General features: G+C 40.6%; 2 protein-coding genes across 4 annotated transcripts in view; one reads left to right on the forward strand and one right to left on the reverse strand.

Annotated features, from left to right (window-relative positions):
- nr5a2 (nuclear receptor subfamily 5, group A, member 2) overlaps positions 1-8857 on the forward strand; it is a 189565-nt gene extending 180708 nt beyond the window's left edge. For all 3 annotated transcript variants that reach the window (XM_041208469.1, XM_041208467.1, XM_041208468.1), the window contains one exon: positions 6313-8857. In XM_041208469.1, the coding sequence (XP_041064403.1) occupies positions 6313-6560 (248 nt within the window). In that variant the 3' untranslated portion in view covers positions 6561-8857. The remainder of the gene's footprint in view (positions 1-6312) is intronic.
- Positions 8858-12224: 3367 nt separating this feature from the next.
- Positions 12225-27917, reverse strand: part of LOC121289375 (adhesion G-protein coupled receptor D2-like) — a 275259-nt gene continuing 259566 nt past the window's right edge. Inside the window, exon 20 of the mRNA XM_041208753.1 lies at positions 12225-12750. Within this exon, the coding sequence (XP_041064687.1) occupies positions 12601-12750 (150 nt within the window). The 3' untranslated portion in view covers positions 12225-12600. The remainder of the gene's footprint in view (positions 12751-27917) is intronic.

Genomic DNA, 27917 nt, shown 5'->3' on the forward strand with positions numbered 1-27917 from the left:
TCATGGCCTGGTCCCTTTAATTAGAAATCCTTCCCTTGACAGAATGGACGCATCTTTCTGCCCACTCACCCTGATTGGTCAGGGAACCCAATGCCAGGATGATGATTAGTTTGCTCTGAGCAACAGCCAGGTACAGAAATCAGTGAGCCTGGTTCCCAACCTGAAAATTGTCCTGTCATTCTGACAGAGACTTAGGAGAGAAGATTCTACCCATTTCTTCTAACAACGTGAATAAGAATTGCCTATGTTGTCTTTAATTTTAAACAGTCAACTCTGTTTTTATTGGAGTATTGTTTTATTTTTGTACCAAACAGTATTTTGCCAATATGTTTTAACTTGTATATAATGGATAGTAATTTTAGCAATTATTCATTTGTCCAGCAGAGTTGTTTTTTTCTAACCCCCTGAAGTGATGGGAAGACATGGTGGGCAGTTTATGTATTAAGTGGCTGATTAATACATGTCAGAATGAATTGTTAAGACTTGTGATACAGTAACCCAGGCACAGTAGAGAGTAAGTACAGACCTTTCAATTCAAGAGAGGCTTGGTCTGCTGATTAATTGGAACTGTATCTGTGAACATGATAAAGGTGTTGAGAAAAGCCCAAACTGTAGCAGTGACAATACCTCATACCACTTAATGAGCTGGCTTTCTTGTTTCCAAGCAAAAAAAGAAAACAATGGCCTGAGCTTTTCAGCTTTATAGATGGTGTAAAATGTCCAGTGGTAGATTAGCTGCCTGTTGTATGCCCCGCCCATTACATCCCACACCAGCTTCGACCCTTCTTTGAAAGAAAGTAGTTGTGTAATGAGTGCCCAATCTGCTTCTGTTCACCTTATGCATCCACCAAAGGTGAAAACTTCATCTAGTGACACAGAATTTAAACCCTGAAAAACATTATACTGCCTGGTTGTGGTGTTTGTGCTTTGCTGTTTAATTTGATGCATACTGATCAGAGAGAAGTGCTGGCCGATCAAGAGGATATGTACTATTTTCTGCATTATAGGAAGTAAAACAGATTGTGCATATGCAGCATTTCATTATTAATCTTTTCAAGGAGTACAGTTTAATTTCTGTACCAATTTGTTTTCGAATTCCATTTTCGGACTACTAGGGGAATGCTATCAACAAAATATCTTACCGCAATGAACTTCTCAAACTTGCAGTAAATTCAGGACCAAAGAGTTAAATCCAACTCTTCAGGCTGTGTAACCAAGGATGCTCCAGTGAAATAAATGAGAAATAATCCCACATTTGGATTCCTTCCTACAAATATTTACAATATTGCATTCAGGTTTAATTAACTATAACATTTGAACTAAGAAACACAAACCACTCATTCTCAGGTCATTTTATTGCTGTGTTCAAGGCATTTTATCCAGTTTAATGTGCTTGTCTTTCTTGTGTTTGAGCTCAGTAGGAATTTTAACGGGTCGTGGTTAAGTAAGGAAATAAACTCTGACCAACTATAGAAATAAGCCGATGAGAATCAATTTGACAATCGAAATATTGTGTAGCTAAGCAGACAAGTATAAGCATAAGACATATATAAGAACATTTGATTTTCACCCACAGGTAGCCCATTGAGTAGCTTTACTGCAGGTTCTCTGTGAATCAAATAGATGAGAAAGATCCCGTCATCTGGACTAAGCTGAGTTAGGAGATCCCAAACAGGAAGGTGATGCAAGCTCTACATTGGCCTTAGCTACCTAGAGCAATGGAGAAGCAGTTCCCAATAACTATCCAGTTACCTTTACTGGATGAATAAATGTATGGACACAGGCAAGATGAGAATTGGTCTTGGCTGTGATGCCTCTACAGTTAAGTTGGTCAATCTAATGATCATTGTATATTTAGATTTCATGTTGCCCTCAAAACTATGGGTAAAACCAGCCATCTGATGGTACAAAATTTTGGGAAAGCAGATTTTGAAGCTATGAGAAAAGTCTTGGGGAAAATTAATTGGGAAACCAATTAAACCTGTTCTATTTCAAAATAGAACAGGAATATTGATGGTCCTATATTAGTGGAGCAGAAGGAAACCCATTTTTCAAATAAAAAAAGAGAAAAGTAACAAGACCTACACCATTAAACAAAGAGGCTGGAAGAAACCTGAAAAAGGGTAACCAAGATAATCAATCAGGATTCATACCAAAGGCTACTAAACATAGCTAAGGAAAACAAATTGAGAAAGGTAATTAAAGATACTTTGTGAATAAACATTGGAACTGATGATTGGAGATAGCAGACGTGGTATGTACAGGCAAAACAAGGAGTAAGGCATGGACCCTGTAGTCACAAGTCTGCTAGCCTAGGATCTGTAGTGGGAAAAATAGTTGAGGGTATTCTACAGAATGCTATCAAAGAATGTTAAAATAACACAGATGTCATAAGCAGGAATTAACTTGGAACAATGAGTATAGAACCAGAAAGTACAAACACAAAAGTCACTAGTGATGCCCAAATCCCACGAATTAAGTTAAAATAATTGGATTGATAATAGTGGATAAAGAAGTTTAAGAAATTATGCAGACATGAATGGCATTGGTTGATTTTTTTTCTTCCTCAAGCGAAAATCGGGGAAGGAATTTAATCGAAGTCATGCCTCGCAAACTGTCAATCCTTTGAGGCGGTAGTGGATAACCAGGAAGGTTTATTTGGGTTTTCAAATGACGATCAACAAAGTTTCTTCATTGGTCTAATAAAATAGGTTAGGACTTGCAGGTTAGATTATAAAATTGGCCAGATGGATTAAGAACTGGCTTAACAAAAGAGGGGCATTGAAAAATTGGAAAATGGACGTCTTCTAGGACCACTGCTGTTCACAATCCTTATAAATATTATAGAAGAGTAGTACTATTAAAATTGCTGATGAGGTGAAGCTCTGTGGGCAGGATAATGAGTTGAAAGTAAATTGGTCCAGTCTATCTAAAGCTGATCAATTATGTAGATGGGCTGAAATTTGGCAGAAGATTCTTAATGTGGTTTTAAATAAAAGATAATGCATATAGGAACAGGTAATCATTAGCATGAAAGGCTCTATTTCATAACAAGCCAGTGGACTGTGGAGTTGCATGAAGGCCAATCCTGTAGAATCATATCATCAGGTGCTTCCCAGTGAAGGAGTGCACCAATATAAATTCAAAGAGTGGCTGGGTCACCTTCACGAAAATAACAAGCTAAATCAAAATAAGAAAGATTAATACTGGCCAAGACTAGAAACTGAAAAGCTTTGGAGTGGTCACTGAACATACTCTGACCTGTGTGAAGAAGATACCAACAAGACAAGTCAGGTATTGTGATGCCTGTAGGAAGCATCAGATTACAAGTCAGAACAAGTTAAGAGTGTAATTGTACAGATCAACGAGCAATTCTAGAATATGTATCAAGCTTTGGTCACCCTCACCACAAAAACTATATAGAGACTTTAAAAATCTATTTTTAAAAAAGTGACAAAGATGAGTTGAGGTTTTAGGGGATGAGGTGAAGCAAGACTTACCGGAGAAAGGAAGATAAGGGGAGACGTGCTAGAGGTCTTTCAAATAATAGCGGGCACAGATAAAATTGAAGTAAATTACTAAACTTGGACAATGAGTATAGAACCAGAGAATACAAGTACAAAATTCACTAGTGATGCCCTTATCCCAAGAATTAAGTTAAAATAATTGGATTGATAATAGTGGACACGGAAGTTTAAGAAATTATACAGACATGAATGGCATTGGTTGACTTTTTTCTTCCTCAAGGGGAAATAGGGGAAGGAATTTAGTGTCCCCAAAAGCGGTGGACCAGCAGATGATGGCAGCTATTAAATTCAATGATGGAATAACCATATATGGGCTATTGGTGGAACAAGTCTGAAGGGGAGCAGAAACCATTTGTTGGCCAAACTTTCCTGCATTTTTCCAAACATTGTGCTGCTCATCGCTGGGCTCTGACATGAAGAATGGCTACACTGGCATCATGCCAGAGGGCAGCTAGCAGTTGTAGAAAGCACCAGAGCAAGAATCCACTCAACCCACCCTTGCAATCAACCTCACCATCTTCAGGAGAGGAGGAGCACAGGGGTTGAAAAATCAACCATTTCCTTTTGGAGGAATAAACAATGGCCACAATTTTACAGCCCCTCACATCAGCAGGATCTTCTGGTCCCACCAGTGTGAACAAAGGTTTCAAAGGCTCACCAGCCCCATCGGTGCGGGGAGGGGAGTGGGGTGGTGATGGCTGGAATATTTTGGCCTATGACATTGAGAGCCTATATTACACATAAACGATGCATTGTAAAGCAGCCGACAGGGAAGATGCTGAAAAGATGATTTTTGCAAACGTTCCTGTGCTGTTTGAAAGGTTCAGTACTCAAAGAATCTGCCAAACACAAAAAATTTTGAGTGGTTTTGTCACATGCACAAATTGTGTCAGATAGTGTGCCGTAGTTGCACACTAACTAGCTCCTGATAAAAATCAGGAATCAAAGTAAAGAGCTGCATTAGCAATTAAACTGAACAATGAATGCAACAAGGCTAATAGTCTGCCATGCACACACTATTAAAGTGCACGGATAGGCACCTTAAGATTGTAGCAGGGCTGGTTAATGCAAATAATTGGTAATTAATCCCTAAGTGAATAATATTTAATGGAATATAAAAGATATCACAGCACAGTGATCCAGCAGTAGCTGCTTTCCCACTGGCTATGATTAATAATTATTCACATTTCAAGATTTACTTTGAAAATTCTTCTCCTGGTCATTTACTTACATCATTATTTTATGTGTTCTTTTCTCTTTAGAACAGAAAATATATTATGAATGTTTCTCAGGTGTTCTTAGTCCACATACGTACATCGGTCAGCTCATGGTACTGAGACAATAATAATGAAATCAATTAATAAAGTAAATTGACTGTGTAAGATTAGAAATGATCTTAAGTACAAAAGATGGAGTGGAGGAGGAGCTCCCAACACAAGGGACGAGTTTATAGCCCAAGGTGCAAATAATGACTGGTGTTGATTTAAATTACTTTCCACGATTTGATTGATGAAAAAATATCACAGATCAATCCTTGAACACCACCGAGGTTTGAAGATGGACCACGGGGTCACAGTACTGCATCCCAAAAATGTCTTTGTGCAATTATCTGCCATATACTCCAGATTTCATAAAGAACTTTATTTTACTTGAACAGTAGCAAGATAAGGCTAAGTACGGACCATGTACCTGCTGCTTAATGGTAATATTGTTTTAAATCAGACATTACAACATAGAGGAAGATTTACAATAGAGGTTTTGGAAGTTCAAGATTACTTTGGTTATTGAGCATAGGCAGTGGTCAAAAGTGAATCAGACCATTTTAGTGTGTAATTCCTTTCATACTGCCCTTCTACCACAAGAAACTATTGAGAGTAAGGGACACTTTAGGAATCATTAGAAAAGAGGACATTTCAAATGTGCTTTTCAATGTAGGCCTAAGGTCAAAGGGTATTCCAATGTAGTGTCCTTTATGAAGGACATGCACTTCATTTACGTACAGCTCATCAGTCAAGAAGAGTCTCTGTCCGTAGGCTTGTGCTGCAGATTATTTTAGGAGCTATTGGAGTGTACCAGATGGTTCATTAACAGTGCATGCACAGGTCAGAGGCTTTCAGGATCGTTTAGAGATGTCAAACTGAAACAAGAGCATTGTCAGCTTGTAACCACGATTTACAGCCAAAGGTTTGGATATTAATTCAACCTCAGGTCAGTAAATTAATCAAGGATTAGAACTGTTGTATTATGTATATTTTGGCTATATAGGCAGCAGATAAGGGGGCTGGTTCTTGGTCATGTTGTAGCTGTCAGAATATTTCCCAGCATGGTTTCTCATGCTGAATGTTAAACACCTTAACCCAGCAATTGCAAGTCATACCAAATGTTCCTTAACTTCCCTGTGCTCTGTTTGTTCTTTAACAAACACAAAGGAAAACTAATAACTTCATCTTCTCAATAGGAAAACAATTCATAAGTCCTTGACAGTGAAAAAATACAGACCTTAATATAATTATCCAAGATGTTGGTTAACACGCTGTGCATTTGTAACATTTCAATTTTTAATTAACATGGATAATTTTATTTGCTCTTCGTTCATTAAGGAGCAGTGTGGCTGCTTAAAAAAAACCGTTCATTGATGTATTTTATTTTATATCATTGGAATAAACTACAGCTGCAAATTATAAATTAAATGCTTTTTCCCACATCTCTTTCTTTCTTCCTCCTCATCCTTCATCTCCTGACTGCTTTAATCAGTTATTAATCACGATTCAAATGTTTCTTTCAGATGTAAAAAACCTGGAGAACTACCACCTTGTTGAAAGCGTTCAGGAACAAGTTAATGCTGCACTGCTAGACTATACGATGTGTAACTACCCTCAGCAAGCGGACAAGTTTGGACAGCTTCTCCTGCGATTACCAGAAATCCGGGCTATCAGCATGCAGGCCGAAGAATACCTCTACTACAAGCATCTGAATGGAGATGTACCCTGTAACAATCTTCTCATTGAAATGCTGCATGCCAAACGGGCCTAAAACTACATCCATGGGGCCTTTGCATCTTGAGCAGAAATTCTAAGCTGCAACAAACAACTATAATTTTTTTAGAAAAAAAACAAACATTTCAGTGCACTAGATGGAAAGAGGACAACATAATGAGATCCGTTTATCATTACATGAATGATGCATCAGGGTATTGCCATGGAATCTGATAACTGTGAACCCAACACACCTGTGCTACACAGTCCCCCCCATCCCCCACCTCCCAAAGGAAACCTCTGTGAGGCCTTTAAGAAAGCGCTTACTCATATGAAGTTCACTTTGTCAAACTGATCAAATTAATATCACAATCGTTTCCAATTTGTTTAGATTGACCATTAATTCCAGGAAATTTAAGAATAAGCATGGGAGTTGTGCACTAATGGCAATACAGTTGGGGCTTCGAGTGCACTAAGAAACCCTTAGATTTCAAAGCATGTGGGATACAAAGCAAATCTGGTAACAGTAATGAGCCATCATAACCTTCTCGATCCCTCTTCTTCCTCAAAGCTATGTCCCCAGTGATCATCGATGTGGTACCTGATAGGGGATCAAAAGGCTTGCCTGTAGTTGGCTTCACTCTCCATTTGCTTGTTCAAATCACAAGAGCCTATCTATGTGTGAGGCCTGAAAAGGCTGCAAGAAACCATCTGTCAAGCAATTAGTTTGACAACCACCTCACCTACCCATTAGGTTCTTTTTAGCCAAAGCGTACATGTTATTTGAAGTAGACCAAAGCCTGCTGCAGAACAATAACGAGAGAGGGGAATAAAATTATAACTGACCTAGAATTTAAAAACTCATCTCACATTCACAACTCTTAATACTTAACATACTAGTATTAAATTTGTGATGTCACAGTTAAGTGAGTCTTGCCTTATTTCTGTGAATCTGAATATGCGGAAGAATATAACTGAAGTATTAATACTGTAAATTCAGCAAACAAAGGTGTTTACATTTACTAGCTCCTGTGGGAAAGAACTGTGATGACCTGAATTGCAAAGCAATGATTTCCTTAATTATATTTGATCGGTAACTTTTTTACCAGTACTTAATTATGTCGTGAGACACTAAAATCAAAAAGGGAATCTCACTAAGACTTTAATTTGAACAGACAGATCTTTGGCCACATGATCACTTGTAGAGATTGTATAAACAATTAGTTCTTTTTCAGGACTGTTGGCTTTGCTATTGGAATAGTACCGTTTATATTGTACATCATAGTTTAAACTGTAGACAATTATATTACTAATTTATTTCTTCATTGTTTCATCTTTGTGTAAGAGAGCAAGAATAACAAAGCCAAACAAATGCATTTGTTCACTGTAGCGCCTTTTGAAAATCAGCAGCTACAGCCAGTTCAGGGACAAACGTATATCTTAAAAAGAATCACACAGTTCATTTAAATATATATTATATATATATAGTACGAATCTGAAAATGTAATAAAAAGGATAAATCTGCTGCAAATGATGTGAACTATGGCTTCATCTTTAGCTGAATGGAAAGATTTAAAGTTGAAATCTTGCATTAAATAATAAATTGTCTTGTAAACTGTATGTTCTATACCAAAGACTGTAGTTAGCTTATGTTTTCTGTATTCCATGGTCTCACTGCAGTGCAGAATGTAAAACCGTGATACTTCAATGGACACAAGCACTGAACTAGCTTTGTCTGCTACAAAATGCAGATAGGTGGACACTGTCTCCTTTCTGTACTCTTAGCTGCCTGCTTCAGGTTGTAGGAAACCCCTTTACTGATGTCTTACAGAACATTGTGAAGCCAATTCTCTGTTGTGTTGTTTACAATTATTTTGGAGAGTATTATATGGGTGCATTGTCCAGAGATTCAATCAGAACAGTTCTACCTTGCAATTTCAAGGACATTGCCTCGCCAACAAGGGGTTCCTCTCAAACTACCCAACACAGTGAGTTATAAGAAACAGCTGTGGTAATTGTTTTACCTGGCAAGTCCTGGTAGTAAATATAAACAGACACAGAAATCACAAAATAATGTTAAGCTTTTACTGTTTTATTATTGTGCTCTTTTGTGTGAACAGACATTCTGTCTTGTCAGTACTTTCTATGTATTGCTGATGTTCTGCAGCTGCATTGGACTTTAGACCACTCAACTCCTACTCAGTGTGCAGTTACTTGGTTCATTACTCTAAATGTACTATAATAAGTGGAATGACAGACTGTCACGTCATTTCTTGCCAAGAGTTTCTTTACACTGATGGAATTTTTCAGTATTTCAATAAATAATGATATGCGTGGCATATCACTTGTTGAGTCCAAAACTTTTGTCATGTTTTCATATATGTGCATCAGCTTTTGGTTTAATTAAATTAAAAGCAAAATGAACATTGAACAGCATTGTTTACTGTCAAAAGTAATTAACCTGTACTGACTTGGTTCCATTTTGCCTAGTAAAGGAATTGTTTTCTGTCTGTACACACACAAACACCACCTTCAGTGCTATTACGCAGCCATAGCTAATCACTCAAAATTTGCTCCACTGGGTGGGTCAAGCTGTTCGTATGACTGACGCCAGACTCCTGAAGCAACTGCTCTACTCAGAACTCAGTCACGGCAGGAGACTCCCAGGAGGACAGCGGAAATGCTTTAGGGATGGCCTCAAACTATCCCTGAAGAGATCAAACATCTCCACCGCCTCATGGAAGACCCTGGCTTGTGACTGACCAAAATGGAGGAGGTTCATTCGGGAAGGCACAAAACACATCGAGAGACTTCATTGAGAGTATGCAGAGGTGAAGTCGAGGCATCGGAGTGTGCAGAAACCTCCAGCAACTCATCTGCCGAACTCTTCAAGCACGTGGCGGAGTCTGCAGATCGCACATTGGCCTTATCAGCCATCTCAGAATCCATCAAATTAGATTGGAAGCAAGTCATCCTCAATTCAGATGGTCTGCCTAAGAATATCTTCAACTGGACTGTTGCTGTCATGTTTGACATATGAATAGGATAGTAACAAAACCATTTATAATAATCAGTTGGATTCTATTTGAGCACATAGTGTGTTTTAACATATACAATTATTGAACATTCCTTCTCATTTCATAAATAGTTAGCACTTCTGGAATCAGTTACTGCCCTGCACAACCCCAAGATGGGTACACAACCTTCTTTTATAGCTGCCACAGGTAACAGTTGACCTTGTCATTTAAGTGGAAGCTGGGAGCTGAACCTTTCCCTGGTAAAGCATTAAATCTTTCCACCTAGCTATCAATGATCAATATGGCAACTGAGTTATCTTTTGAAGTTAAACATATCTTGGTTTAAAATTTAAATAAAGCAGTGGGCCAACACTATTTCTGATTCCCAAACTTTCTGTAAAGGTTAAAGGAACAGCAAATGCTGGAAATCATAAACTGAACCAGAAAGTGGCAGGAATACACAGCAGGCCATGCAGTCAGAGTCTGAAAGAGAAAGGTAAAATTAACCTTTCAGGTATTCACTTCCAGCATTAAGCTATCTTTCTTAATCAAATTTCTAGTATTTCCAGTTTTCTTTGCTCCTAATTGCATAACAGGTAATTGTTTTACTCTTCAGTTTATTTGACTTCACTCCCCTCCTCCCCGAATGCTGGGACTCCATGTTGAGTTACAGTTTTGTGTGTCTCGGAACCCTCCTGTACCTCATCCAAAGGGCCATTGTTCATATATCAGCAGGCTATGCAAAGGTATGCACATTGGGTAGAATCACAGCCAAGTTGATTCTCTTCTTACCTGATGCCCACACACATATATGCCCAGGAAGTACCAGAAAACCCTGGTTCATTTTATCCTCTCCTGCCACCTGGGGTCACCCCAGTTAATGCAGCGCTGACAGGGAATGAAGCTATTCGAATGATCGTGCTGTGGTCAGACCACACTTTGAGCATTGTGTCTAATTTGGCAGGCAGCACAATCACAATGCTCGCCCGATTATTGCAGCAAACCAGAACTGTCCCCTTGAGCTTTTCAATCTAGAGAGGGTGTCTCATAGAGGTATACCAAAATAATTCAGAATATTATTTTAAATTAAACTGTCAGGCAAGAACTAGGAGACATGATTCAAACGGTAAGAGGTGCTTTTAGGATTGATCTCAGAATTTTTCTTCATACAAAAAGTAATAAATGTGGAGAATAGAATGAATCAGAAACTGAAATAATTGGATACTGCACTGTGGGAAATGTTAGGGTCTCTCTGAATTGATGAATTAAAGTTGGCCAAGTAACATGCCTCATCCATAATTATCTTGCAATTCAATCAATCACTGGAGAAACTCAGTTGACCATTAATTCCAATTTTACCCTCCACTTGTGTTTTTGCCTGTCTCCATATTTTCAAACCTCTCTTGGTCTATAAACTGTCTGGTAGTGAAGGCATCAGTCCAGAGTGAGCTGAGATGAAATACCTTCTATTTCCATTCACTCTGCAGGGAATCTGTTTGTCTTATGTTATACCTTTACCTTTGAGTTCTGGTGAAAGTTCATCCGCCTGAAGTTTTAACTTTGTTTTTCTCTCCCCAGAAACTGCCTGACCTACTGAGTATTTGAAGCATTTTCTGTTTTAATTTCAGATTTCCAGCATCCACTATGTTTTACATTAGACCTACATCTTACTATGCCATGACAGTCTTTTGTTTAATCAACAATTTCTAACATCGTGCCTACTCATTATTAACAAACCTTTGGATTAAAAAAAGGTCTGGTCTATTTTACCTTTTGAAACTTGGGCCACATCAACATTCATAGATGAGAAAAAAGCACATCTGACAAAATTACATTTTACAGAATAGATGATAGGATAGAAAATCTGTGCACAAATAATTAATTAGCTGTGCTTTACAATAATCAACATGCTTGCTTGTGTGGACCTACAATATCTGGTGCAAGTACAGAATTATTTGAATTAAACCACTAATTTCACTCATTTATAGAACCAAAATCAGGCTCTTAAACAGGAATTATCACAACACAGTACAATCAATTTTAGAAGTAAGACACTAAGAAAGTGGCAATTTTGTGACCTGCCAGAAATCTCACCAATTCCCAGTGATTTTCAAGTACTCACATTGCCCTGTTAATTTATCATAATGACAACAATTGTCATGATATACCTTTGCCATCACATAAAAAGCAGATGGTGACAATTGTTAATTTTATTTGTCCCAATATGTCAGTATATCACCAGTACTGCAGCATTTCTATTCCAGAAATGAGACACTCTACATTAAACCTAATTCTAACTAAGAGATATTTGCAGTATTCAGATTCCTTTCCATATCTGATAACCTTGTATTGTCATACTATTATGCCAAATATTTAGTGCATCCTGCAGTTTCTTACAATGATCTAATGCCAACTTTCTACGTACAATTCCAACAAGAATCAGCACTGCTTTTCATATTCTTATCGACACAACTGATTCACATGATTGACTTACTTAAAGAGCAAGACAAACATTCAGTTACTATCAACGATTAGGACAAATCCTGATTGATGCTGAAGATGGTTAAATGCATCACCCTCATTTATTAAAGGAATCTACAGCTATGTGTGGTCTTATGATTTCATTTGTACTTTTTAAACTGTGATGCTTTGACCACACTCTTTCCTACTTGGCTTCATAATTAGAATTCATTCAACTATGACATTAGCTAACTTCTAGAGCAATGAAACTCTAGATAAAAACGCCTGATAAATAATTTTTAATGACACCTTTTAACAGCAAAAGCTCTACATGCCATTCCTCATGGGGCTGTTGTTGGCATCATATGTTTGAGTAAAACAGAGATGAAGCTAAAATGGAGGCTTACCTCCCTGATCTTACAAATGATCGCAAACTTCTAGGTGCAGCAAAGGGCTTCACCTTTAATGATGACAGAAGACCCATTATCAATCTGCTTTATCTGTTTCCTTAAAGACACTCAAGAGCTTTCTACACCACACACAGATGTTCCACAATAGCATCATCACTTTCTAATCCAATGCACAACACAAGTCAGAAGGACACTTGTCATCTTGATTTAATCAGTCCAAATATAAGCTGCCAACTCGCTTCAGTGACATGACATGTAGTGAGGAGCAGGAGCGATCCTCAAGCTCTATGGGTACATGCAGGCTGCAGCCATCCTCCATATCTTCCCGTCCGCTGGGAAGGGGACAGTCAGTTTTGCAACCCTGTAGGTAGATTTAAAAAAATGTGTTAGGTTAAGGCAAAGCAGCAGCATTTCTTTTTCTTTAAGAGCTTAAATGTCCCGGAAACTATTACTATCTATCAAAAGAGTTATGGGTGAGTGATTTGTGCTCCCAGTGGTGACTGTCTGGTCCCTTTTAATTGGTTTGAGTTGTACTGACAGATACCACCTGTTGCTGCAGAATAGACCCAACTGCAGCTTCTAATGATGATGGACATTTTTTTCATCTTGCTTGGCCCTCTGAATGTTCATTAATCATCCGACATAAAAATTATTAGAATTAAATATTCCACCATTATAACCATCGTCGATTCAAAATTTAAGTTTTAGGTAATACTTTTGAAAAGCAGGTTGCATTCATCGACATTGACACCAACTAAAAGTTTAGCTCATTTTTTAAAAATAAAAATGACTTTTTCAATCTCTTCCATTTGTTACAAGGCTGTCGAAATGAATGGCCACTCAGTAAGTTCGATTGAAAAATATCCCAGAGTTTGGAAAGTGGTTTACCTCAAACACGAATAAATTCACAGCTTTTTCTTTAGATTGTATTAATGAAAGCTTTTGATTTCTGCTCCTATTCAGTGGCTACAATCTCTGAAGCCCAAAGTCAACGTTTCCAACATTCCATTAATTAACAGAACAATGGACAAGCTTTAGAAAACCAATCTGCCATTTTATAAATAAAAGCACACAATTCAGCTTCTTCAGTCACAAAACCTTACTGCAGCATTTAAATTGTACAGACGTGACATAAAAGATTCAAGGCTATTTACAATCGAAAGCCCAAGCAAACAGATTGACAAAAAAAATCCATTTGCAAAAAAAAAATAGAACAACAAAATAAAATGTCATCCTTTTAGAGATGGCTTTAGTGAGAACTCAATTCTTGTGTTAGCTGTTTTACTTAATCATGTTTTTTCTTTCTTTTCACTAACTGTCCAACACATGTTGGAGCTGGACTCCTCTATGATCTGAGCCATTGTGCACAAGCTGTTCAGTGTATCAACCAATTTCCTCATGTATGACCATGAACATTCATTGGTAGCCTGGGTCCTCAAGGTCTAAAGATGAGGCCTCTGCAGCAAGAAAAATATGTAATCCTGCCCTCCAGCTAACTGGCAACTGTGGTATCCTATCCTTCCCAACCCCCACACCCATCCTTCCTAAGTTCCTGCACACTAGTGGCCAATGATTCACCACTAGTGTGAATCCTCCCCTAGCCTAACTACTGAAGTACATATGGTGCCAGTCTCTGACCTGGTAGGGTCAAGTTGGCACCCTCTTTCTAAAGTGGCAGAGGGTGTTCAATCTATTCAGCACCTGAACTAAAAAAAGAGGGACCAGGGTTTGCTTTGAGTATGAAGGAAGAGGAGGGCACAAAGTGTGGCAGGCGAAAGCAATGGCAATTGATCAGGTACAGTAAGAAAGAAATATAATGGATAAAAAAGGATAAAGTGTGAAACAACCCAGTGTGACATCTCCTCCAGCATTGCCACGTGCCACAGTTATGCTGCTCCCCTACATGTGACAGCTAGCACCTTGTCTTCCATAGAGGACAGGACGTGCAGACAGGATCAGACTCCTCTTGGCCTCTTGCTGCAAGTTGTGTGCAATTTTCTCTGGGAAGAAAGAAGACAGCGCTCTTGTAGCACTCTTGTAAGATATTTAGTGAATGTGACTGTCCTGGTTGTATGTGATATGTAAAGCGTGAGATGTGCGAGAGTGAGGGTTGCTGTAGTGGTGAGAGTAGGAAGTACAGAATGTGTGAGTAGGAGTAGGCGTGGTTCGATTCTAGGAGTGTACTAGAAGAGAATACTGTGAGTCGTGAGGCTGGAGGTGGTGGAGGTCTGAGCTTAAAGTAAGAGAGAAGGATTATCACTGTAACAATCCTGGTGAGGTTGCTGTACCTTTTTCAGCTTTGCAGCCATGCCTTCTGGCACTTACCTCCTCATTTGCTTGTTCCCATTAGGTGGTGAAGGAGTTACCTGGAGGACACTCTGCCTCCCTGAGAGAAGCAGGGTCTCCCTCATTCTGCCTACCACCTGGACCAGGGCCTCCAAAGCAGCAGCAGAGAACCCGAGGGCCTAATTGGCAGATCTTGTACCTATGTGTTTCTTCAGATGCCTTCCTCCTTGTCTGCCACTAGAACGCACCTTCCCTTTGAGCAGATACTGAATGCCTTTAAGTGGTATTAATCAAGCCCAATTTTCCAACCGGTGCACAGCCAATGAATAGGATTGGTTCCAAGCCTGAGCCTTTATAATGAGCTGGCATCAATAATTTCATGTTGTCCCCGTGATCGTGTGAACAGGGATAAGCAGCCGCGCCCACCGGGTATGTGCCCTGAACCGGCACATTCCCATGTGCCTGTTTGTAAATGCACTCAAGATTCTAAGCCATTGTGCCTGGTCGAAAAACAGTCAGAACACTGTTCAGTTGCAAGACTGCTGTGCATCCACCCTGTTACATTTCGTACAGGCATTACTAGGACATTGCCTGGGTACGCACTCACTTTTTACATTTTAAAATGTGTATCACGTTTTCCGTTCCACAGCTCGGGTACAGCTGTTTTGCAAAAGGGCACTATTACTATTATCGAGCAAAGTTCTCGAAATGTGGGCGGCAGGCTGTTTCAAAACGCAAGTCAGTGACGTGCTACCCCATGGCTAAGGTCGTACAAGAGAACAGGTCAGAAACCTCACCCCAACACTCACCTGATACCACACGGACCAAATTGGCTTCCATGTGACTGGCACAAGCCATCTTAAGCCTGCGCAACAACAATGTAGTTTTATATGCAAAATTTATGTTACTGTTGATTCTGTTCAATATAGTTGTAAGATAAATTTTTTTTAGAGGAAGATTATTGCAATTATTTTATAACATACATTAGAATGTTTTAAATAATCCTGTTCTTTGTAGTATTACTGTTTAGAATATTAAAATGAGTATCATTTTGTTTTGGCATGAATTAATAATTTGCTTATGATATTAAATTAAAAAAGTAACATTTTTGCAGTGGCAAACGAAAGCGGGGCCATTAGGTGGTCTGGGTGGGTTTTCTTGTCCTGCTTAAGTGATCCGTGGACGAAAATTACATTTGCACTTTGATATTTAAAGACAGCTAACTTGGCAGGAGCAATATGCAAACAAGCATATTCATTGAAGGCACATGGTGCTTTGCATCAGACAATCCACCCCAAGCAGACTGTAGGTAGCCCATTAAACAGTGTGGCAACTGTGCATTGGTCAACTCTCTAACCAGAGCCTTCCAATCTCACGGTATGGAAGAGATAAAAGCAGTCAGTTCCACTGGAAGATAAATTTACCTTAGCAAAATGCACTTAGATACCTGGTCTTTTTACATCGATTGTCTCAAAGGTTGTAGCTGAAGCATTGCACTAACAAGTGCTACTTGACTGAATTGAACCCCCTTGAGTGGCTTGTTTCTCAAGCTGCAGTAGAGCTGGAACCTGGTCTAGTGGCAGTCACTTTAAATCATAAACAGCTTTGTTGGTTCTTAGCACCAAGTAATGTGCTTAGACTAAAGGTACATCCCATTCAGCCAAGTTGTGATCAAAGGGAATATTGGATTAGCAGGGGGGAATATGGTTTGCATTCTGTAGCCGTTTAGCACTGTTTCTTGTCACTATAAGCACCTAACTGTCAACCTGTCAGCGACCTATCACAGCTCCTACTTGTTACACTGCCACCTCCTCAAGTTCCTGTCAAAGTCAACATCTCTCACACACGGGAGCCTAAAAGAGAAAGAAAATATTGGCCTGGGAGGTTTAAAAATACATTAGGATTAACAAGATGTGCAACAGGGAGATACTTTCCAGGATTGTGTAGAAGCATAGCTCATGAGGATACTGGAGTTTATTGTTAGGGTAAATCATGCATTGCACGAAATTAAGTAAATGCAGCACTTACCCAAAACCTAACTTGGCTAACTGCTCAAAGTAGAAAATTTGGAATTTTATACCTGAGAACTGATGCCAAAGGCAGTGAGGATCCCTTGTTAGTAATTTACTGTTCACTGAGGACAATTTAGGAGAAAATATCGAAAAAAATTAGTACATTTTTAATGGTGATCTGTCGAATACTTACTAATCTATGTACACCATTACCCAACAGAAAGCTTGTGTTTACTATTTTGCAGAGTGTGATAGCAGTCTAAGGGTTAATTTATTTTAATCTAAGTGATGTAAACGTTTATATATGCATATTCATTTGTTTTAATACCAACGTTTTAAGTTAAGAGTTGAAATTATTCTCAGTGGTATTTGGGGCAAGTCCATTCCCAGATTCCTGCGAAACTCTTTTCAGTGCCATTTGAGTGCATTTGGAGATGCACTTTTCAAAAAAAGCAGAGTACAGCTTTGTACCCTTAACATGCTTACACCACTTTCTTCTATGCATTACTAAAAGGGTTGAATTTTTCCAACCCCACAGCAGCGAGCTTGGAGGCAGTGGGGGAGGAGGCGCAGGGGAAATAGAGAGGGCAGTAACCCAGAGCAGCTTTCTGCACCACAGGGATGAGTAGCCAATTTACATAGTTAATTCCCCAATTAGGGGTGATGGTCTGAGGTTGTTGGCATTTTGCCAGTAGTGGAGACCTGAACACAACACCACCCCCACCCCCCCCAACCCCATTGCATGTGGATGCCACCAGATCGATAGAAGTCACCTCCCTGCAGCAGCCTGGGGTCTATCGGAGTCACAGGTTCCAGTCAAAGTGGAAGATGCCTGCTAAGGCACAGCCATAACCGCAGCTGTGCCTGTTACTGTGAGGGATTTCCCCCCTCCTGGGTCTTTTGTAGCCAGCAAGCAGAAATGGAGGAGCCTCATGCCTTCCTACATACTTCAGCAAGGCGGCTGCTGATCTTTCAATGCAGGATCCGACTGGCCCTTCAGGCTAGCCAGCCCGTCCGCCCCCCTCAATAAGGCCACAAGCACAGAGGCAGCCAATTAGGAGGCCGCCTCCAGAAAGATTGCGGTGCCAACCTTCTTATGGGCAAGCGAAGGCTCTGGACCCCCATTTGGTCCTGACATCAGGTCCAAAGCCCATGGGAAAATCCTGCCCAAATAGTCACTATAGTGTTCAAAATGGTACACAGAAATACAACATGAGTGCACTAAATATTCATACATAAACTTTGTCAATCAGAAGATATAAACGTTAAAGCAAAAGGACTGCTGCAGGTATTTAAAGAATGTAGAGGGGAATTTCATAGGAGAGGACTAGCACATTAAGAGTAATTTCAACTTCTATATATCCATAATAGTTATGAATGGTAGAGACAATAAAACAAATTTTTTTTCCATTCTGTTATCTGTTTAATGCATTCTTCGTTTCCTGCTTCTTCTTCTTCAGTTCTCTACCCGAAGGCAAATCCAACCCGCAGCGCCACAACCTCCACCACGGGCAGGGCAAGGAGGCAGGTCCCAAATCCACCCCAGCCGGAACGGGGATCAAATGCCATGCTGTTGGCACTAATCTGATCTACACCGGCCAACAGCCAAATGAGCCAACCAGCTGCCCAAGAGATCCAAGTTCCTGTGGCAACATACACTTTTACATGCAGGTCGTAGGCTGGAGCTATGAATAGTGATGGTAAAGGCTCCAACTTCTTTATATCACATGGCTGACTAGAAATCTCTTCCACTCTTATCGCCTACTGGTGTAAGTTGGAAGGACTTACACGTTGATACTAAACCTGTTTGGCTGCGTTATGAACACACCTTCCTTGGTTATCAAGTCCTGGTGTGGGGCCTGAACCCAGAGCTTGTGGCTTAGAGGCAGGGACACTACCCACGTGTCACAAGACCTCCCTTAGTGCATTTACTCATTGCAAAATAACGGATGCACTGCAGGAATTCACCAAGGCTCCTTAAACAGCACCTTCCAAACGCATGAGCTCTACCATCTAGAAGGACAAGGGCAGCAGATAAATGGGAACACCACCACCTGTAAGTTCCCCTCCAAGTCATTCACCATCCTGACTTGGAAATATATCGCCGTTCCTTCACTGTCGCTGGGTCAAAATCCTGGAACTCCCTCCCTAACAGCACTGTGGGTGTACCTACACCACATGGACATCAGCGGTTCAAGAAGGCAGCTCACCACCACCACCTCAAGGGCAGCTAGGGATGGGCAATAAATGCTGGCCCAGCCAGCAAAGCCCACATCCCGTGAATTAATAATTTTTTAAAGATTATATCACAAAGCTATTTTCTGAATGTGTTTCCTATGACAAAATTGAACTTGTAATGGGAAATTGGTCTTGCAACATTACATCACTTTTTCACTTGTTCACAGGTGGGTGTGGTTGGCAAAGCCAGCAGTTATTGTCCATCCCCAATTACCCTCGAGAAAGTGGTGGTGAGCAACCTTCTTGAATACAATCGTATGGTTTGCTTGGCCATTTCAGAGGGCAGGGTCAATCACATTTCATATGGGCTAGACTGGGTAAGGACAGCTGATTTCTTTCCCTCAAGGACACTAGGGTGAATGAGATGGGTTCTTCCAACAATCCAGTAGTTACGTGGTCATCGTTCCAACGCCAGCTTTTTATTCAAGATTTAGTTAATGAAGGTTAGTTCCCCAGCTGCCATGGTGGGATTGAACTCATACCTCAGGATCATTAGTCTAGACGTCTGGATTACTAATCCAGTAACATAACCATGGAACTGCCATTCCCCTAGAGTAAAATAATGTGGGATAAAGATTTAAACTAAAATTTTGAAAGCTACATGATAGAAGTCTCAATTGTCAAAATCCTTGCATGAAGATTTCATGCATTCAGCCTACATTCCTGCTTGCGCTATTGCTACACAGCCTTTAACCCCCATTGTTATAACCGGTTGTCTTAAATGGGTTAATACCTGTGTACAGAAAGTGCACACAGGAATGTAGAGCAAGTACGTTCAGCATTCATTTACGGTGTTTGCATGTCAGAATTTCTACCCATATACATTCAAAGTCATTATGGAAATCCAAGTTCACCCTGAGAGTGAAGGCAGAGAGTACCAATTCTGTTTTCAGATGGTGCTGTTTCAAGAATCTCACTGCCATGCAATGAATGATCAGGACAGCACAGAACAGCCAAATCAGCGCTGCTGGAGGGAGAGGTTGAGTGTGTTCATATGACGGCGCATGGCACTGAGTGTGGATCTCAGAATGCGATGAGAACAGCAGTCCGAGGAACGTTGTATGTCCCGGAGATACCTGCAATCCTGGGTGGGTTCGAAACATGAGGGATGGAACTTCATTGGATTCCACATGGGGTAAGTCGAAGATGGAGACAGTCGCTGAGCAAGGAAATATGGCTGTGAAAGAGAGTTTTGGTAAATGTCTTATCAAACACCAAGAAGGAAATGGAAAGCAATGAAGGTGAACAGGGCAAAAGAGACAAGCGGAAATCCTGTCGGAGAGAAGAGCAGTTCTTCTCCAAGGTAGGCATTCCTGGAAGAGAAGTGGCAGTGAATTAAACACTAAGATAAAAGCAAAATACTAGTACTTACGAACTCGAAATGTTAACTCTGTTTCTCTCTCCACAGATGTTGTCAGACCTGCTGAGTTTTTCCAGCATTGTCTGTTTTTGTTTCAGATTTCCAGCATTCACAGTATTTTGCTTTTAGCCAAGGTTGAATGACAGACTTGACCTTCATTAGTATTTAGTTATCCCTAGGGCTATAAATATTTTTCACCATGCACTGGATGGGCTAGAGGATTGCAGAAACATTGGGGGCATACTTCCTATTATGTTCACCAAAAAGGAAATTGCCCAATTGCAAATGATTGCCTGGGTGTGGGAGGGTGTCTAAGCTTAGGGGTTTTGTTTTAACAAAAGGTAAGATGAATGTAGCAACTAGATCGCTACAGTGTTTGAGGGTTTACAACCAACATAAATTAGGGGCCACGTACTTTCCTAATACATCTAAAATATCAAGGCATTTTTATAACTTTTTTTTATATCTTTTAAAAAGTTTTAGCCACTGAAGTTGTTATAGTTTAGAAACTACTATCAGTGATATTAACGGATGCACCTCAAGTTAAATAATACATGGGCCTTCCGTTCTCCGGAGGGTCGTACCCTGGAAGGTGCCTTTCGGAAGTCCCCACGCAAGGACTGCAAGGGAATTGCCTGGAATGTTTGACCTTCCACTGGGCAATTCCTTTGTTTCTGAAACCCTCCAAAACTCCAATTAAAAGTTGGAAACTTCGAATGGTTCCAACTCACTTAGTAGACTTGGTTACCCAGGAAAAGTTAGAAGGATTAAAACCAGCTCTAACTTTTGGGTAAGTTTACTACTCACCACACATCTCCCCACTTCCTCTGACTACATCCCCGATATTCCAATTACCCCTCAACTACTCCTTCTGAACGACTACCACCCCACAGCCCAACTAATCCCCCCAACCTCCCGACTACACTCCCAACACCCCCCCAACACTGCGAACACCTGACCCATCCTACTCCTTTACCCACCTACCTTACACACCTTAGCTTCTCTCCTAGCTTGTCAAAGTGGCTTTAGGGCATTTAAACTCACCCATAAACGGCAGCTAATGCTGTAAAACGGGGGAGTGGAAGTCTGGGCAAGAAATGCGGAGCTCCAGTGTAGGGTAAGTAAATAGGAGCAGAGTGGCAATCTGACGATGATTACCACTCCATGGAAGATTCAGCCCATAGTGAATATTCATCCAAATGTTTGAAGCAATGATGTATTTTGTTTACTCATTCATTCATGGAATGTGGGCATCGCTGGCTAGGCCCATCCCTAGTTGCCCTTGAGAAGGTGATGGTGAGCTGCCTTCTTGAACTGCTGCAGTCCATGTGGTGCAGGTACACCCACAGTGCTGTTAGGAAGAGAGTTCCAGGATTTTGACCCAGCAACAGTGAAGGAATAGTGATATATTTCCAAGTCAGGATGATGAGTGACTTGGAGGGGAATTTCCAGGTGGTGGTGTTCCCATCAATCTGCTGCCTTTGTCCTTCTAAATAGTAGTGGTCATGGTTTTGGAAGGTGCTGTTGAAGGAGCCTTGGTATGTAGACAGTACACGCTGTAGCCACTGTGCGTCATGGTGGAGGGAGTGAATATTTGTGGATAGCATGCCAATCCAGTGGGTCTGCCAGTCCAACAATGATGCCCTTTATCAACTGTGTTCCCTTTGGATCAGAAATGTGATTTTTAAATTTTTCTCTTTTATTGGATGTAACTGATGAGTGTAAAATGCTCTCTTGTATTTCACTCAAATGCCCCACATTCTTCATGTGGTAACCTAGCTGGGGGCATCAGTGGGATATTTGATCACAGCAGAACACCACAGAATATCGATTCCCATTCTCACTCAAAGTTCACATATGTGAACTTTCCATCATGAGTCGCTGGATACCAATCAAGGTCAGGAAGATTGCGCACTTCCTAAGGCACAGAAGACTAGGAAAATTAAGACTAGCTTCTGAGACTAATAGCAGCATCTCTGCCAATTTCAGATCAGCAAACTCCGTGGAGCCTGGAACCTTCCTGGGCTGTCGGCTCAATTTTAGATTGATTTGTGCACTTAGCAATTGAGTTATAAGCCCCCTCTCTGCCCTTTTAAAGGGAATCCTTCCCTTGCAATCTGAAAAGCAATGAGGTTAGGCTTATAAGCGATTCTGGGCTACACCAAATGACCTCTTTGCAAGATCAGTTTCCTTGTTTCTTTCTGGATGTGAGCAGTTACACAGGTTAGTCACATGGCCCAGCCTCACAAACAGAAACAGGTTTGCCACTTCGCTGATTTAACTTGAAGAACTTTCTTTTGGGAGCACAGATACATACTCAGATTTCAGTCAGCCTAGAGCAGCATACAAGTTTATAAAATAAACAATAACACGACCATTTGCACACTCTCAAGCTCCGAGTGATAAACAAAGTGAGTGGAATAGTCATGCATCCTGCCTCTGGGGGGGCAAACATTTCCGTGATTGCTGAATTCCAATTGATTCCAATAGGAGAATTAAGCTCCGTCTATGACAGTTACCCACTATCCAATGAAGCTCTGCCTTGTTTGCTTCTAAAGAGCACCAGTTGCAACAAGGAAGTGTTATTGGAGGGTTAGGAGTCTTTCCCAAATTGCAAAAAAGATCACAGTCTGCCTTCACTTTCCCAACACTGTAGGATATGCTAATCTATTAATGCTGCATTCTCACATCCCACAGTATTTGGCAAAGGGTCATGCAAATAGACACCATCTTAACAGATTACCAAAATAATATTAGATAAATTGCTTTCAATTCTTTTCGACATTTACCTCACAGGGACTATCAAACAACAATAAACAAATCAAAAACTCTTCAGTATTGGAAGTTGAATTTTATACAGCTGGATCAAGTCCTGTAAGTCCAAGGAAATGTTCATTCAGCAACTGGCTTCTGACCATCTCCTCATTGGTCATTTATCTATCTTCTATTCTCACATGTAGGAGAGCCTGTCCTGAATGAAGAACAGTGATAGTTCCTGGGTCATCTCTATTTTCATGCACCCAATCTCCTTCTTTCGATTGTTGCTTAGCTCCATAAAGCACATTAGCACAGGCTCTGTAGAACTCAGTGTCTCATGTGTGGGCTGGCCACACTTGATGTATAGCATAGCTGCGGGTTCTGACTGTTCACCATATGAGGAATTTATCATCAGGACAATGAATTTACAAGGCATTGCGACTGTGGAATTTCATAAAGTATGCAGAAGCAATGATATATATCAGATTGATCATATATCATATGCATGTTCACTTCTACATTACATCAATAGTCCCCACCCACAAGTTCTGTACAAGAGCACAAGCAAGCATGCAATGTTGATAGCACCCAGATGGACCAGTCCAGTGCTCTTTGGCCAGCCTCTTCCATTATGTTCAGTTGGTTTAAGATTCTGATACCTGGATCCAATTTCACATCAAGTCCCGCTCATCCATCAGCAATGTCTTCGCAATCACACAGAGAAAAATTCAGAAGTTATAAATGAAAATCCTATAGCAAAAACCTTTCCCAGCAGTCAACACACTGGTGCTATGATCAGACATACTGTCACTTCAGGTTAGGTGTTATCATAGGTTTGGTGCGAGATCAGATGAAATGAGAAATCAGATTTGGTGCTACAGTCAACATTTCAAAGTTGGTTCTTCCAGAGCTTTTTAAAAAAAACACAATGAGGACACTGCAGCTCTATCTTTGTCTTTCTTACTTTTCCCTTCCCACTGTAACATTCCCCCATCCCCTTCCAACCCATGACATTGCTGAGATACTGTTCCAGAGACCTTGCCAACTGCCCAGTACCTCAAGCAGCTAACTTTTCATCCTATGTGAGTCTAGGCTATGTTTGTCCAGCTAGCATTTCACCATATGAGACTATAGCTATATTACTGCCTAGGACATCACAGTCAATCCCTCTCACCTAAAGTTCACACATGCACACTTTCAGCAGTAGTTGCAAAGTAATGACCAGGCAAACCTGGGATTTTCCCGCTACTAACCAAATGGCACTGAGGTCAACTGCAGTACCTCTACTACTATCGGGCTCAGATTAACCATCTGTGCATCAATCAGTTATCTAGCCCAGGATTGTTGATGTGTATGTTCAGCGACCCATTGACATAAGTAGCGGAGGCCTCAGTGAGGTTATTGGTGTGTTTTATTTTTCTGGGCCGGTTAGAACAGGCCAATGTATTATTCTTAATAATGCTGGAATTGCTTGAGCTATCATGCAAGTTGGGAATCAATTTATTAAAGCCATGGAGTTTTGGCTGACGGGGAGATGCAGCAGGTGCCTCAGATCAAAATAAAAGAGTTCAGGGAGATGCACTAACTTTACCAACAAAAAAAAGCTATAAGCACACCAGAGCTGCAATGCGATACTGGTGTGTCTACAGTGAAGCAGCTTTACAGAGTGCTCTCCTGTGTTGGGCTGTTACAACCGGGACTAATATCAGTCCCTGAGAATGCAGCAGGTCTTTCCAATAGGTCAAGGTGTTTGTCAGCATTCACTTCACTTGGGAACACAGTTGGAGTTGAGTAGCCAGCTTAGACACAGTGGTGGGATCTGGGTTTTGAAGTCGCTTTTAAAATGTAAATATTGTGAAATCTTATAAGCGGAGTACAAAGTAGAAAGGACATCCTGGTTCTGTTTTTAATGCACACCATCAATCTGAGATTCAAACAACTGCACAGAGGTACTTTATATGCACCTCCAGTATATTAAATGTCATCCACTGTCCAACAAAAATAATTCCATTGGGCAGAAGTGCCCTCCTTAGCTAAAAAGGAACATTATAAATCTCCTTCCTCTAAACAGATTTCTTTGCCGCAGATCTGGGAGGCTTGGCTTGTCAGTCATGTGCAATGAGTTAAAAAGATTACTGGTATTCAGTATGCAAACGAGGGATCCTGTTCACAGGCTCTGTGTGTCAAAGCTACCCACAGCTGTTCATAGCATACAACAGAAATGCTACATCTTGTTGGATGACAGTAAGTCAGCCATTGTACCGCTATCATCCACAATCCACACGTCTACACGGAGAGGAATATGTGTGCAGTGAGTCAGGAGGGTATGGGGGGGTGGGAGGAATTGTGGGGGGTTGGGAAGTCGCCTGAGCCTCTTGTTAATCAAACTCTGCTTGAGGCAAGTTCGAATGGCATTGAGATTGGCAACTGCCACTGAGGACATTATGTCAAGCAAATGGCCCTTGTCATAATGTAGGTGCTGAGGGGGCAGGAGAGATGATTCCAAACAGACACTGAGGTGGGGAGGAAGCGGGAAGGCTGGAGCCGAAAGGAATTCTGCTCCTCCTGGCCCCAAGGAATCGTACTGAAATATTTTATGTAACTTGGTCTCCCTGCTGGATTCCACCAGGTTTCTCTGGAGAGTTAGTATTCCTAGAGTCATTGTAAAAATCACATTGTGTTGTCAAACGTAATCCAAGTCAGCAAAAATAAAGCATCGCCGAGTGGGAAAGATGCAACTCGGCCAATCTTAACCACAGTTCCAATGAGGGGGAAAGTGGGGTTAAAAGTGCCCCCTTTATCACAATATGGGTTACTCCACAGCCCCCACTAAAACAGAACTACAGAGACAGCCTGAGAGGAAAGTGAATAACGGTTCATTTTGAACTCTATTTTTGCACTGGATTACTGACTCACATGAGGCACAAAAAACAAACCACTTGTGTCATGGACACCATAACTAATATATACCTCCAGTATTCATGAGAAATATGTGGGGGAACGTTTCATAATTATTTAACTATTGTTTATTCCTTGCTTCTAGTAGGTGTTTTTCATTCGATAAATTTTGTTTCGTGATCATGAAATAACATTCAGGGAATAACATTCTTGCTGCAACATTCAAAATTGCTTCAGAATAATTTCCTCTGACCGGCATTACCCATAGCAAATTGTGAACAGGCTTAAAAAGAATGGATTTCGCGATTCCACTAGAAATACTTACCAAAGGAAATTTTTACAAACATGCTTAAATTGCTCTGTACTTAGTAACCGAATTGTGACATTTCCCATATGCAATTGTCACTGTCCAAATGGCCCTTAACAGGAAGGGGAGATTCCACAAATAAGTAAGTGTAAGGGACAGTGCTCATGATTGAAAGCATTACTCCATCCTTTCTACAAAGTTCTTTTTAAAACTAGGTTGCAATTGCATTCAGAGCTGCCTGGGTAAAAAGGGATTCAGTGTCAGCGAGTGTGTGGCAATCTATTTCAGTAAACAAATAACCCCAGTAATTATACACCGGACAGAAGTGAGCTCTGTGCTGAGGAAGAGTTGTGGAGCTGGATAAGTTCTTCCCACCTGGACATTGAGATAAAAAGCAAAATTGTGTGGAGCATAACCATTGGCATGGACCAGTTGGGTCGAATGGTCTGATTCTGTGCTGTAACTACTGTGTAATATTGTTTATAAAAATAAAATTTGAGTTTGATATCAATATGGAACAAGGACATATCATTCCCCTGTCAATTCTGGGCATTTTAATATTGCACAGTGCAAAATGTTCTTTTAACCTTTTGAAAGAGAAAACCCCTCAGTTTTGGCGTGATCCAATTTTCTATTAATAACCCCACAACAAACTCGAAATAGGATGAACTCATGATTGAAAGCATTACTCCCATCTCCTTTCTACAAAGTTATTTTTAAAACTAGATTGCAACTTGCATTCAGAGTTGCCTAGGGTAAAATGGGATTCAGCGTCAGTGAGTGTGAGGCAATCTATTTCAGTAAACAAATAACCCCAATAATTATACACTGGACACATGGGTTAGTTTATTTGCATACACTCAAAACATGAAAAGAGGTTTTGCAACGTCCCCCTCACCTCCAGATAGTAAAGAAAGGGATAGAGAAAGGAAACATTTAAGTGCAGAGGCCACAGAGAAAGGAAATATTGTTTCACGTGGGTTCCAGAGTCCAGACTCAACATCCAAAGAGGCATTCCTTCATGGAGGTCAGTGGGTTGAAAACTGATGCTGTTTAATTCACTTTTCCAGTAGCATTGGCTTCACATGATGAGGTAGGCATGCAGAGATGAATCAGTCTTGTTGGTGATGGTACAGAAGTTCCAGCGGAAGCAGTGTAGATGGGGCCAGGTGTTCAATCTGGGCAGTGCTCCTTTTCTGGGAGGCTGCCAGTTAGATGGTAAACAGCAGACTGAGTTTTCCAGTTCAGCAGGGTAATATTGCTGGTTTGACAAGCCTGGGGCCCATGTCACATGGCTTCCACCTCTCCACACTGCCTTTGATAAAGGATGTGTATCCTTCATCAGGGTCCCCGAGATTGTTAAATGTCTCAAACGTTAAGAATTGAAAGGAACATTACGGGGCCCTTTGTCTTAGTAGGCGAGCAGACTCCTTTTGGCCAGCCTGGGTTATGAAATGCAGATGGCCATCTTATAGCTGTCTTTGAATTTGGCCTGTGCAGCCCATGGGGGATTGTTAGTAGCTCCTTGGAGATAACAAAGTGTGAGATTTCCGAAACTGCCAAGTGGCTTCCTTTGTTCAGGGGCCACAGACAGACATAGATTCAGCCATTTTAAAAGTCTTCATCCAGTTTTTAAAATTTTAATAATACCTATGAGGATATATATATAG

Source organism: Carcharodon carcharias, chromosome 16, assembly GCF_017639515.1.
Source record: "Carcharodon carcharias isolate sCarCar2 chromosome 16, sCarCar2.pri, whole genome shotgun sequence".
NCBI classification, from domain to species: Eukaryota; Metazoa; Chordata; class Chondrichthyes; order Lamniformes; family Lamnidae; genus Carcharodon; species Carcharodon carcharias.